Source organism: Crocuta crocuta, unplaced genomic scaffold (assembly GCF_008692635.1).
Source record: "Crocuta crocuta isolate KB4526 unplaced genomic scaffold, BGI_CrCroc_1.0 scaffold64, whole genome shotgun sequence".
Taxonomy (NCBI): Eukaryota; Metazoa; Chordata; class Mammalia; order Carnivora; family Hyaenidae; genus Crocuta; species Crocuta crocuta.
This window is the reverse complement of record NW_027530640.1, coordinates 12,923,389-12,936,910: the sequence shown is the minus strand read 5'-3', so window position 1 is coordinate 12,936,910 and position 13,522 is coordinate 12,923,389. Positions and strand designations below refer to the sequence as shown.

General features: G+C 39.6%; 2 protein-coding genes across 2 annotated transcripts; both read right to left on the bottom strand.

The window, feature by feature from the left end:
* Window positions 1-4,754: 4,754 nt before the first annotated feature.
* Window positions 4,755-6,005, bottom strand: LOC144235340 (protocadherin alpha-10-like). Its single transcript, XM_077768893.1, has one exon. The coding sequence runs from the start codon at window positions 6,003-6,005 to the stop codon at window positions 4,755-4,757; it is 1,251 nt and encodes a 416-aa protein (XP_077625019.1).
* A 2,678-nt stretch (window positions 6,006-8,683) lies between these two features.
* LOC144235339 (protocadherin alpha-9-like) lies at window positions 8,684-12,994 on the bottom strand. The gene is made up of 2 exons (XM_077768892.1): window positions 10,598-12,994; window positions 8,684-8,701 (listed from the first exon to the last, which is right to left on the bottom strand). The coding sequence occupies exons 1-2, from the start codon at window positions 12,992-12,994 to the stop codon at window positions 8,684-8,686; spliced, it is 2,415 nt and encodes an 804-aa protein (XP_077625018.1).
* Between the last annotated feature and the right edge of the window lie 528 nt (window positions 12,995-13,522).

The following is a 13,522-nucleotide window of genomic DNA, read 5'->3' as shown; positions in this document are numbered from 1 at the left end:
CCTGCTCTGTTTCAGGTTAGTAAATCAACGTTTCATGAAATGAAAGGTGTAGTCCTTTTAGATCTTTCTTTTGAGTCTGTTCCTGAGATTCCAAATGATCTTAACAAGGGTGTGTATAGTCTTTAAAACACCGGAACAGTGAAGATTCCTTCTGGTCCGTGAATAATCATATTTTTCTTCTGTTAAAAGAATCCTCTTCTTGGAGAACAACGACATCCCGTGGCTCAAAATGGAAGTGCCTTTGTGTTTATACTATTTGTTTCATCTATATTGCTTCTCTCATAATCCCTTCATATATTGGTACATGTTTTACTTTGTAGGCTTTTAATTCTTTCTTTATACATTCCTTGTGTGTGACTACTAGCTCTATAAAGGTAGTTTCTTTCTTACAAATTAGAATCCGACGAAGAGTTTCATCTTGGATACAGACATCTAAGAGGACATACTACTACTATCATGTATCATCAGGTATATAAATATGAAAAGTCCACATTTGTAATGTACTAGTGTCATGTTTTTTAGACTTTTAGAAATTGATTACTTTGGAATGGCCTCTTATTAAGTTTACTCCATTGCTAACATTGTAATTTCAATTGCTTAGTTCTTGTACTATGTTAAGTTATTCTTTTAAAAAAAATTTTTTAATGTTTTATTTATTTCTGAGAGAGAGAGAGATGGCATGAGCAGAGGAAGGTCAGAGAGAGAGGGAGACACAGAATCTGAAACAGGCTCCAGGCTCTGAACTGGGAGTCAGCACAAAGCCCGACGCAGGGCTCGAACCCACGAACTGTGAGATCATGACCTGAGCTGAAGTCTAACACTTAACCGACTGAGCCACACAGGTGCCCTATGTTAAATTATTCTAAACATTTAGTTCAGTTGTCTAGAGACGAATTCAAGACACAAGTTCTCTAAGTTACCACCTCAATATAATGGTTTCAAATCAATGCTGATATACAAGCTACTTACCAGTTTATCCAAAGATTTATTTTATTTGATGTTAATGAATTTACCAAGTACTGACCCTTAGAAATAAAAGTACATATATATATATATATATCTTTGCCTCATTTTAAAACTTTTTTCAATTATCATACCTACTAAGCATGAATATTGTAGTTTCCATCCTGAAGAACAACTTAAATTTGCATTATATCCGCTACTATTTGAAAAATAATTTCTTTCTACCCCCCAACCCACTGAATCAGGAACTTAAATTATATTTGTCTGATTGTGTACACCCATTTTATTCCAAAAATGGTTTAAGAAGACTAGAATATAAAAAGCATTCCAAATCTAATTCATTCACTTAATTTTATTTTCCTGTTCTTATCTCAGATACAAAAACCAAACTGAAATTTGCATAGCAACTGTTATCAACTGCAATAAGCTTATCAGTCTAGTATTACAAAATAGTTTAATCATTCTCAAGACTGTTAAGAAACCAACTATCTAATATTAGAAATCCTTCTGATAAAATAGCAGCCAGTGGGAAAATCCCAAATTTCCCTACTAAAAAAAAATTGTAAATGGCTACTCAAGGGAATCTTGGGTTTTAGGTGAAAGTGAGCTGCAGCCTTCATTTGGAACACTTTTTCAAATAGTGATTTGATTATTATAAATCTATGCAAAAGATTTATAGTTTTAACTACTTTTAACTATTTTTAAATTGTGGAAGCCAAGAGCTCAAGACCAACTTATCTGCCTAAAGAAGAGCAAAAAAATTTTAGCACTTCGCAGTGGGGGGGCAGTGACAAAATTCAGAAAAAAACAGGACTAAGAAATAAATCTCCTTGTGTTTGTTAATTTAAATAATCCAGTCCCTTTGGGAATGATGCCATACTGAAGGTCCATTCCATTTTTGGTTTAAGGAATTGCTTCAGTAATTAAGTACACATTAAAGACAGTTTTCCAAGCCCCCAAATTCCAAGGCTATCATATAGCTAAATAACTATAGTATGCCAGTAAAGCTATGTGTTGGTTACTGATCTTGACACAGATTGTAACAAATGCTATGGCATCAAGAGCTGTAGAGTACTCATGATTAGCCTGAGTTTAATGCCATCCAATAAACATGACTATAAAATTAAGATGCTATCATTTTAAAAGAAATTGACCAATTCCTTTTTTTGGCAAGTATGTTAAAAGCAATTCGTGATCTGGAAAATTTTTTTTGTTTCATTCTGAAATTTCAATAATACTAAATAGGATGAAAGAAACCATCCATAAAATTTTTAAAAATAGCTACCTTAAAATGGAGACAAAGAAAGACATTGTCAAAGTAAAAACAGTAATAAGTGTCTTCACTATCTCTCAACTTCTGAAATCCCACCTCATTTCCTCCCTATTTGCACTTCCTTTTTCAGAGACTTTAAAATTATTATGTTGCTGGGTAAAATGCTAGCTGGTTATCTTAAATATTTTTGTGAATATTTGTTTTTAATGTGCACCCCAAAAGCAAATTAAAATAAATAGAGCTAAACTGGTAAACACATAATTCTGTGTTTCATTAATTGCTCAGATGAACAGATACCTTTGTATAAGACCTTTTTGCAAGGGGGATACAATGACATTATAAAGGGCTTAAAGAGAGGGCAGATATAAGAGAAAGGAATTCTGTACACAAGTTGAAATACTCTGCATTAACTTATCATCTGTAATCTCTGAGATTTAGAGGCTGGCCATGTGAAGTATTAACATTGAAGACAATGTGATGCTTAAATTCCTGCCACAATTGTCTCTTTTTGGTGTTCCTAAACTTGAATAGAGATTTCAAGGTTTTTGTTTGTTTGTTTGTTTGTTTGTTTTTGGTTGTGGGCAGGGATGCAGGGCCAGAAGGTAGAAAGACAAAGAGAGAGAGAGAGAATCCCAAGCAATCTCCACACTGTCAGCAAGGGGCCAATGTGGGCTAAAAGTCATGAAATGCAAGATCATGTCCTAAGCCAAAATCAAGAGTGGGATACGTAACGAACTGAGCCACCCAGGTGCCAGGAGATTTCAAGATTTATTGGAAGCTATTTGTGAGGCACATTCAGAGTAAAAATTCAGTCTGCATACAGAAAGGAAAACCTATTCCTAAGACCCAGAGTCAAGATCATAAACTAGTTATACTGCTGTTTTGGTAACACTGAACTTAACAAAATAAACAAAAATTAAATCATAGGTATCAGATAACAAGTTTCAGAAAGGAATAATGAATAGGATAGTGTTGTGACATCATGCAAGTTAATTATCCTGCATTACTCAGTCTACCTCATCCAACACAACCATGTTTTTTTTTTAATTTTTTTAAATGTTTTATTTATTTCTAGGAGAGAGAGAGAGAGAGAGACAGCGTGAGCAAGGGAGGGTCAGAGAGAGAGGGAGTCACAGACTGAAACAGGCTCCAGGCTCTGAGCTGGCAGTCAGCACAGAGCCCGACGCGGGGCTTGAACCCACGAACCGCGAGATCATGACCCAAGCGAAAGTCGGACGCTTAACCGACTAAGCCACCCAGGCGCCCCGCAACACAACCATGTTTAAGATGACTAAAGAAGCTATAAACTAATTTGCACTTATATGATATCAAATCAGTAGGAAACATTCTAAAAGAACAATTCAATTTCCTTTTCAAATTTTTCATATTAATTTGGACTAAAGTAATTTTTTTCGATCTCCTTAAAATAAAATGATTTTCACATATCCTCTATTATTAAACATAATCATGACTATTTCCTCACAGTGAAGAAGCTAATATTTGAATATCATAAACAATATTTCATGCTGATAAAGTAGTAGATAATGAAAAGCTACTGTGTAAAATTATGTAGATATAAAACTTTTTCTCTTCAAAAAAAAAGTGAATAATACATACTGGCAAAGTAACACCACTACCAAAATAAAAATGAAAAATCATTTCAAAAGCACAAAACACTTAATTTCATGGAATAGGACAATTTATTTTTATTTTTTTAATGTCTATTCTTGAGAGAAAGCACGTATGAGCGGGGGAGGGGCAGAGAGAGATGGGGCAGAGATTCCTAAACCAACTCAGTGCTGACAGCAGTGAGATGGATGAGGAGCCGGACCCCATGAGATCATGACCTGAGCCAACTTAGGACACTCAACTGAATGAACCACCCAGGTGCCAGATTAGGACATTTATGAATGAACTTCAAGTCTACATACCTTAGCACTAAAAATAAAATGTTAACTGCTGCCTACCGAGGATATAGTATGCATTGTAAGTTATGTTGCACTACAAGTATTCTTTAATTAGAGAGCAAAAGGCATATTTTCACTGTCAAGAAAACTTATCAGAGCAGTCTTGGTTAACGAAGTAGGGTCATTTCAAATTTAGATTCGAAAGTTACATAAACTTAAAGTTCTAATGAAATACAAATTAAATAAAGTATGAATCTCATTAATACTTGTAACAAAGACAGTGGTTTAAGAAAAAAACAAAACCTACAAACTACATTAAATACTTGTATTGGAAATATAAATATTTAAAATTAAGTTGAATTATTTTAAAATTGAAGTACCAAGAAAAATTGATGCATAGAATACAATAGACAAAATACAACATGAACTTTAAAATAAATACTATTATATTAGGTATTACTAAAAATATTTGATTACAGAAATATGCTGTTATAAAAACTGAAGATATCTGAAACATATAAAAGGGGGAAAGTGGTTAACAAAATATTATTCATAAGGCAACATATAGAAATAAAAAGTAATAACTCACCTTCCTAGAGTAGTCCTCTCCACTAGACTGTTCTTCCTTTTCCACGTCTGGTACTGGACACGGGGGAAGGCTGGGACTGAAGGCCATGAGGTCGNACGTGGGCTGTTAGTGAGCAGGTCACCTGCCCGTTGGCGCCAGAATCACGGTCGGACACTCTGATCAGGGCAATGACGGTGCCCACCTGAGCATCTTCTTGCACCGGGAGAGCCAAAGAAGTGATAACCACCTCAGGTGAATTATCATTTTCATCCAGAATTTCCACTATGACGGTGCAGTGACCAACCATAGGCGGGTTTCCTTTGTCTGTAACATCTACATGAATTTCATAAGTAGTGCTCTCCTCAAAGTCAATAGCATCATTTACTCGTATTTCTCCCGTTTTTTCATTCATTAGAAATTTCCATCTTATGCTCGACGGAACCAAAGCACTAAATGAATATATCATTTCTTTGTTTATTCCTTCATCCGCATCAGACGCATTCAGCCATATTACTAACGTTTGGTTCGCTGAATTTTCATACATTTTAACTTCATAAACGGATCGGTCGCACATAGGCGCATTATCATTGGCATCCAACACCAAGATCAGCAGAGTAACAGATCCGGTATATTCGGGTTTGCCTCCATCAGTTGCCGTTAATAATAACTGAAGCTGAGGATTTTCTTCACGATCCAGCATTTTTCCTAGAACAAGCACTGGAAATTTGCCTTTGTCTTTTTTGTTTATAATATCAAGAATGAAAAACTCATTTGGACTGAGTCTGTAAGTAAGCACTGCATTCTCTCCAACATCTGCATCAGATGCGCCTTCTAGTGGAAATCGAGAGTCAAGCAGTCGAGATTCGGGTATTGAAAGCTTTTGTACTGAGACGGAGAAGACAGGCGGGTTGTCGTTAATGTCCTTCACCTCCACTTCCACATGGAAAACCTGCAGCGGCCTGTCCACGATCACCTCCAGGTGGATGCTACACTCCGCGCTCCGCCCGCACAGCTCCTCCCGGTCGATCCGAGAATTCACAAACAAAATGCCATTCTGCAGATTTACCTCCAGAAGGTCCCCGTGGCCTTTGGACGCCACTCGGAAAAGGCGTGGCACCAGCTCCGGCAGCTCCAGCCCCAGGTCCTGGGCGATTCGGCCCACGAAGGTGCCGTGTTTGGCTTCCTCTGGGACCGAGTAGTGGACCTGACCGCTCCCCGCCTTCCAGGCTGCGACGAACAGAATCATGAGAAGCAGGCGCCAGGCTCTTGGTCCGCTGGGTCTGTAGACCAACATCATACCTTTCTGCCGATTTGCAAATTGATGAATCAGCGGTCTAAAACAACTGCTCTCAATTTTCCTATTCGGTTTCTTACGTGCACTTTTTTAGAAATGGCTGAGCTTTGCGAATGTACTTCCTTTCTAGTCCTCGAGAAACAGGATTATGCCTTTGGTCCCAAAAAAATTTTGTGGAAGGCAGCGACATCCGGTGGCTAAATGTGTAAGTACAATTCCATGAGTTTTAACTTGTCTTTCATTCACAGCTTTTGATTCTATTTCTACATATTTGTATGTCTCTGGATCTTCAAAACTTCTCATGAGGTCTCTTTTGTACATAATAATAATCATTGTCGACTTTTAGTTCAGCCTTTTCTTAAATGCAGAATCTCGGGGAGTAATTTCTTCCCCAACCATGATTATCATTAGCTACATTTGAAAATATTCTTAATATTTGTATAATACTGAATGTATTAGTATTTTGCTGGATAACAGATTTATATCTCTTCAAATTTGACACTTAATTCACTTCTCTTTCTCATTATTTTTGCGATTGAATAAACCTTACCAGACACTAATCTCAAGTATCACTTCTCTGTGAGGAGCTTAAAACTCTTAAATTTCAGTCATCACTAGAAAGTTAAGAGAACACTGGCTCAACATTGGAAATGACTCCATTGTGATTCTTATTCTTAAACTTACTGGTTGTGTGACTCTCTCTGTCTCTGTTTCCAGTTTCATAACATTCACATAATAATAATATGGTAGTTGTGTGAATTATGATACATTAAATGTCTAGGATATTACCTTAAGAAGAATGTGTGGTTCATAAATGGCAATATTTGCAGCCCTCAATTTAGCCACATTTATTTTCATAATGGTCAAGACCAAAATCAGCTCTTAGGTAAAAATTATTACCTGTAAAATATTATCATTCTGCAATGTCTTTACTATTGCTACTGCACAGGCTGAGTGGTGGTTCCCATTTTAGAAAAGCATAAAAGTACTTTTTTGAGAAATCAGTTATACAGAGATAAGTTTAATTTTTTGTTATGCATCTTACAAGGGAAAAACGAACTTTAATTATAATTCTAAAAAGAAGTGCTTTCATCTTTGTTACATTTAAGCTTTTCAACTACCCCAAATATACAATTTGGGAATTATCTAATAGTTTTATCAGTGTCAATAAAGCTTTTATTACCACCAGAAGTAAAATATTTTCCCTTAAAGATTTCAGAATCAAATATTTAGTAACTGAAATTCTCTATTATTATATCTGCACTACTGAAAAAAGAGAAAAAAATTCTTTTTTCCCAAAAAGGAAAAATTTAACAATAGGACCTTTGGTCTTATCCAAAGGTTATTTTCTTTACTTTAATGATGTTGTAAATTACAACAGAGATCAATAATTTTGAACTCTTTCAGTTGGTATTAAGAACTGAAAACAGACTAACATTTATGAACAAAAAAATTGACAGGAATGAGAGTCATTTAATTCATGGATTCATGTGTGCCACTAAATTGTTTTTATACTTCTCTACTTCTTCAGATTGACCTTAGTTGAAAGTCCATTCAAATTCTGATTTTAAGGGTTATTTTTCTTGTAAAGCACAAATTAAAGTGTAACAACTTATGTATCCATCTACAATACCAATCAATACTTAGTTTGAGCTACTCTCTGGAATCTAAAAATAAGTTTATCAGTGAATAATCATCGCAACACAAGGCAATGATATAAACTAAATTCTATTCCTGTTAATATGCATTTTATAGCAAGTAATAGCATAAATGTGCCAATTAAATCTTCAATACTGAATACAAAGTAGGGGGTAGTTAAATTATATACTCTCAAATGACAGGAACTTGCTTTGCTAAGTGTCTCATAAGCCTACTGAATCTAAAACTTCAGCTGAATAAGAAACACCTGGAGTGCTTATTAAAATGCAAGTTTGCAATCCTACTTGTTTCAGAAATCTTGGAGTGGAGTCTGGGAACCAGAATGTTCAATAAGGACTCCAGGTGTTGCTAATGCAGTTAGCATTGTTATGTCTAGGATAGGATGGGCTGACCATAGACTCCAAGTTATCTGGAATATATTCTGTTTTTGTATGTAGTCTCCTATACTTATTTATAGTGTCCCCTCATTCTCAAAAGTGTCTAAGATTAACTCAGAACTTAGATAATTAACCCTATATAAAAATTACACTTTAGGGGCTGTCATAGGCAAGTTTCATTATTGACTTAATGACTGCTGCTTGACCTGAGGGGTGTTACCCAGAGAAACACAGAGGGCTAGTTACTAGGCAGAACCCTACAGTGTCTTCCATACTTTCACTTCTCCATTTTGAACTTCCCAGCTGTTTCAAGTCCTAACCTCCCTGGATCCCAGTGTGCTCATGCTTTGTCATGACCCAAAAGATAAATTCATTGCTAGATGTTCACTGATCTTCTGAAAATTTGCAAATGATGATAGCCCATATTAAAGAGAAAATAAATATTAATATAAAGGATGAAATTATCAATTATATTAATACAGCTATCAATAATAAAGAATAAAATTTATAATTATAGAAGACATAGTAAGTAGTTAATAAATAATACTAGCTCTAAGAGACTAAGGGAGTAGGGAGGGTAGATTTCTAGCAATCCTCAATCCATATAATCCATATAACATAAATCAAACATCTGATCCCAATTCAAATGGCATATGGAACCTGAAAAGGTGCAAGGACAAAGGTATTTGGAGGTATAAGTCTAGATTTAAGGTGAGTTATGCTGACAGACATAGACAAAATTGATTACAGGAGCTCAGAGTTTACTCAAGTTGGGAAAGAAACACCATGAAAACAAAATAGATTACTTTGTAACATATAACAAACATGTCCTCTATAAAGAAAAAGAAAAAAATTGCTGAAATAATTATTTAAATTAATTTTACTTGCACTTTCATGGTTATATTGTGGCTCTATTCTTAGAGGTACTCTGATTTTGCTCTGCTGAGGTTTTTTTTTTTTAGTTGTTTATTTTGAGAGATAAGAGCATGCATGAGCAGGGGAGGGGCAGAGAGAGAGAGGGAGAGAGAACCCCGAGCAGGCTCCACGCTGTTAGTGCAGAGCATGGGGCAGGGCTCAAACCCACAATCATGAGATCATGACCTGAGCCAAACCAAGAGACAGACGCTTAACCAAGCCAGCCACCCAGGTGCCCCACTCTGCTGAGTTTTTAATTAAGTGATAACTTGTAAAATATCTAACACAATAAAAAACACTGGAATAGAAAAATAAGTCACATAACAAGAACTCAATATAAGTAAAAAGGAAGTTTCTAAAATATAAATTAGAAAACAAAAGCTTGAACTAAAGACCCAGTGTGAAGAACCACCACTCTGAAAGTCACATACCACAATTCAGGAAATATAAGTTTAACCTGTAATGAGTTTAAAGGTATACAATATCACTCCAGATTTCTGTCTTTCAGAATATTAAGAGTAAAAGTAAATCATCATCTCCATTGGTGGGGTAACTTTTTAAGTTACAGACTATGAATTTCAAGAAAATTCAAAGTTTAAAATGTAGCTATATGTCTAATGTCCAAACATTATGTGCTAACAAAAATTTTAGTAAAAAGGAGAAAGTCTTTTGAAGGAAGAAAGTACATGTCAAGAAGTATTTTCCCCAATATCAGGTAAAATAGGAATTTCAAGAGATCTTCTAAATGTAGAAAAGATAATCAATACATTGCCAAAATGGAACATATTTTACACAAGATGGAATGAGATTTACATTTCTAACATTTGGTGTCAGATTCCTAAAGTAAAGTAACTCTTTTCTAGGGTACACTGAAATTTACTCATTGAAATAGCACTACTCAGTAGTGCTGACCAACCATGTCTCCAGTCTCCATCCGGAAGAAAGTAGAAAACTACAAAGTTAACAAAGTTGTACTTACTACATATTTCTGTTTTTCTATTCTTATAAAAAATAGAATTATACTAAAATATCATGCATACTTTAGAAATGAATAAAAGATAGGGTGATGTTGAAGTATACTTTTTAAAAATATTTTTTGTTTATTATTGAGACAGAGAGAAACAGAGCATAAATGGGGGAGGGGCAGAGAGAGAGGGAGACACAGAATGTGAAGCAGGCGCCAGGCTCTGAGCTGTCAGCACAGAGCTGGATGCAGGGCTTGAACCCACAAACAGTGAGATCATGACCTGAGCCAAAGTCGGAGACTAACCGACTGAGCCACCCAGGTGCCCCTGTTGAAGTATACTTAATGTGTACCGATTAAATTGTTTTTCAACTGATGGTTTTCAGGCAGAGAATTAGCCTAGCTATTGAAATTCATATGACCTCATAACGGGTTTTAAATAAAACTGATTCAGCACCCAATAAATATCTACTCAATATATGGTTTTTAATGAATCTCAATTAGAAATTGAAACTCAAAAGTCAGGTATAAACCTCAAGTACTCACTTCTGAAAAACAAGAATATACTGACAGATCTCTAATATATCTGAGTAAAACTATTTAAGTACCGTCGGAGGTAGTAAGATTATTTTTCAGGCTATAAATATATAAATGAATAAAATATTTAAGCAACCGACCTTTACAGAAGACTCCAAAGAAGCTTGTGGATCTTCCGTTGCATTCAGAGATCCAGGACACGGGGGAAGGCTGGGGCTGAAGGCCATGAGGTCGGTCTTGGGCGCGCCCTCCCCAGAGCCCACCCTCTGCCGCCTCTGCTGCGAGTACGACCAGCTCCCCACCGCGCTGGAACACACCAGCGTGGGCTTCCCAGGCCCGCACGCGCCCTCCGTGGGCGGCGCCGAGCACCGCAGCGCCGTGTACAGCAGCAGCGTGAGCACCAACAGGCTGGACACGGCGCAGATGGCGACGATCAGGTACACGTTGACGTCCACCAGCGCCGCCTCCGCGCCCGCCGCGCCCGCCAACGCCCGCGACGACGCCTTGGGCGCCTGGCCGCTCTCCACCAGCGACAGCAGCACGGTGGCCGTGGCCGTCAGCGCCGGCTCGCCGTGGTCCTTGACCAGCACCAGCAGGCGCTGGCGCGGCGAGTCCGCCTCGTCCAGGCTGCGCGTCGTGCTGATCTCGCCCGTGTACAGCGCCACGCGGAACGGGCTGCGCGCGCCCCCCGCCGCCGGCTGCAGCTCGTACGACAGCCACGCGTTGTAGCCAGAGTCCGCGTCCACCGCGCGCACCTTCGCCACCACGTGGCCCGCGCCCACCGACCGCCACACCAGCTCGCTCACCGCGCCCGCGCCGCCGCGCGCCCCAGGCAGCGGCAGCAGCGCGGGCGCGTTGTCGTTCTCGTCCAGCACGAACACCTGCAGCGTCACGTTGCTGCCCAGCGGAGGCACGCCCGCGTCGCGCGCGCTCACTTGGAACTGCAGCAGCTCCAGCTCCTCGTGGTCCAGCGGCTGCAGCGCGTACACCTTGCCGCTCTCCGCGTGCACCGACACGTAGCTCGACAGCGCACGCTCGCCCACCCGCCGCTCCACCAGCGAGTAGGACACCCGCGCGTTCTCCCGCGCGTCCGCGTCCCGCGCGGACACCGTGAAGATGTGGCAGCCGGGCGGGTTGTTCTCCCTCACGAACACCGTGTACTCGGGCTGCGCGAATGCCGGCGCGTTGTCGTTCACGTCGGCCACCTCCACGGACACGCTGGCCGTGGCCCACAGCGAAGGCGAGCCTCCGTCCCGCGCGGTCACTACTAGAGTGTAGTCTGACACGCTCTCGCGGTCCAGGGCGCTGTCCAGCACCAGCGAATAGTAATTCTTGAAGGTGGACACCAGCTTGAAGGGAACGTGGGGCGACAGTGTGCAGGTCACCTGCCCGTTAGCTCCAGAATCTCGGTCAGACACACTAATCAAGGTGATCACTGTGCCTCGCTGAGCATTCTCTGAGATAGGGAGAGACAGGGAAGTAACAGTCAACTCTGGAGCATTATCATTAGCGTCCAAAACTTGCACCAGAACCGTACAGTGACCAGCTAGTGGTAGATAGCCTTTATCGATCGCTTCTACTCGAATTTTGTAGGTTTTATATTCTTCAAAATCGATATGTCCTATTGCTATAATTTCTCCACTTATGGCATCCATGTAGAACTTAGATTTTATATCTGGGGAAACGTCACTAGAGAATGAGTAAATAATATCTCCATTCATGCCTTCATCCAAATCTGAGGCATTAAGTTTAATTACCAATGTTCCATTGGGAACATTTTCTGGTAATTTCACCGCATAGAGTGTTCTGTCGAAAACTGGGGCATTGTCATTGGCGTCCAGCACTTTGACGAGTAACTGAACGGTGCCAGTCAGCTCAGGTTTGCCTCTATCCGTGGCTGTGAGCAATAAATGAAGTTCCGGAGATTCTTCCCTGTCTAAAGGTTTCTGTAATACAAGTCCAAGAGGTTTTCCCTGTTCACCACTGGTTGGCACGTCCAGAGAGAAAAACTCGTTGGGGCTCAGTCTGTAAGTCAACAGAGCGTTCTCCTCGATATCTGCATCGGAAGCGTCCTCTAGTGGAAACCGAGAGTCAAGCATCCTGGATTCGGCAATAAACAGATTCTTTTGTGTCTCGGGGAATACGGGCGGATTGTCGTTAATGTCCTTCACCTCCACTTCCACATGGAAAACCTGCAGCGGCCTGTCCACAATCACCTCCAGGTGGATGCTACACTCCGCGCTCCTCCCACACAGCTCCTCCCGGTCGATCCGAGAATTCACAAACAAAATGCCATTCTGCAGATTTACCTCCAGAAGGTCCCCGTGGCCTTTGGACGCCACTCGGAAAAGGCGTGGCACCAGCTCCGGCAGCTCCAGCCCCAGGTCCTGGGCGATTCGGCCCACGAAGGTGCCGTGTTTGGCTTCCTCTGGGACCGAGTAGTGGACCTGGCCGCTCCCGCTTTCCCAGGCTGTGAGGATTATAAAAAATAGCAGTAGATGCCAGTGCCCCCAGTCGCCTCGATTCGAGTACACCATTTCAAATTATTTGGGGTTTTTTAAATTATTCAAATTGGCGTAACTTGCCTCAGAATTTGAAGGAATCTTCTTATCTCGTTACTATCCTGATGTGCTCGCCATTGTTCAACATCGGCATAGAGAAACACAGTGGAGAATCTTTCCAATATGAAAACGGGGACTTCGTTTTGTCTTGAATGAGAGGATTTCACGGTAAAGAGCGACATCATGTGGCCAAGCAGTAAGTAGGAACTACAAATATCAACTTTATTAATAAATGTGAAGTTTTATTTTAATCTCTGGTTTTCTCCCTTTGGTTTCATTAAAGCATAGGACAACTCTGCTCATGTTTGCTGAAAGCAATGAGACTTAACTTCTGAATATTTAGTGTGACCATAACTGTGGTCTCCTTATGCCTTGAAAACACATTTTCCCAGTTTTAAAATAAAAATAAAATGAATCATGTTAGGAGCACTAGAGTTTAAAACCTTTTGTTCAGAGTTCAGACAACTTCATTTTCTTAGATTTCTGTTAAGAAAATTCTTGGTA

Bases quoted from the DNA above. Each gene is read 5' to 3' on its own strand.
- LOC144235339 (XM_077768892.1), bottom strand. From the start codon at position 12,994: ATGGTGTACTCGAATCGAGGCGACTGGGGGCACTGGCATCTACTGCTA.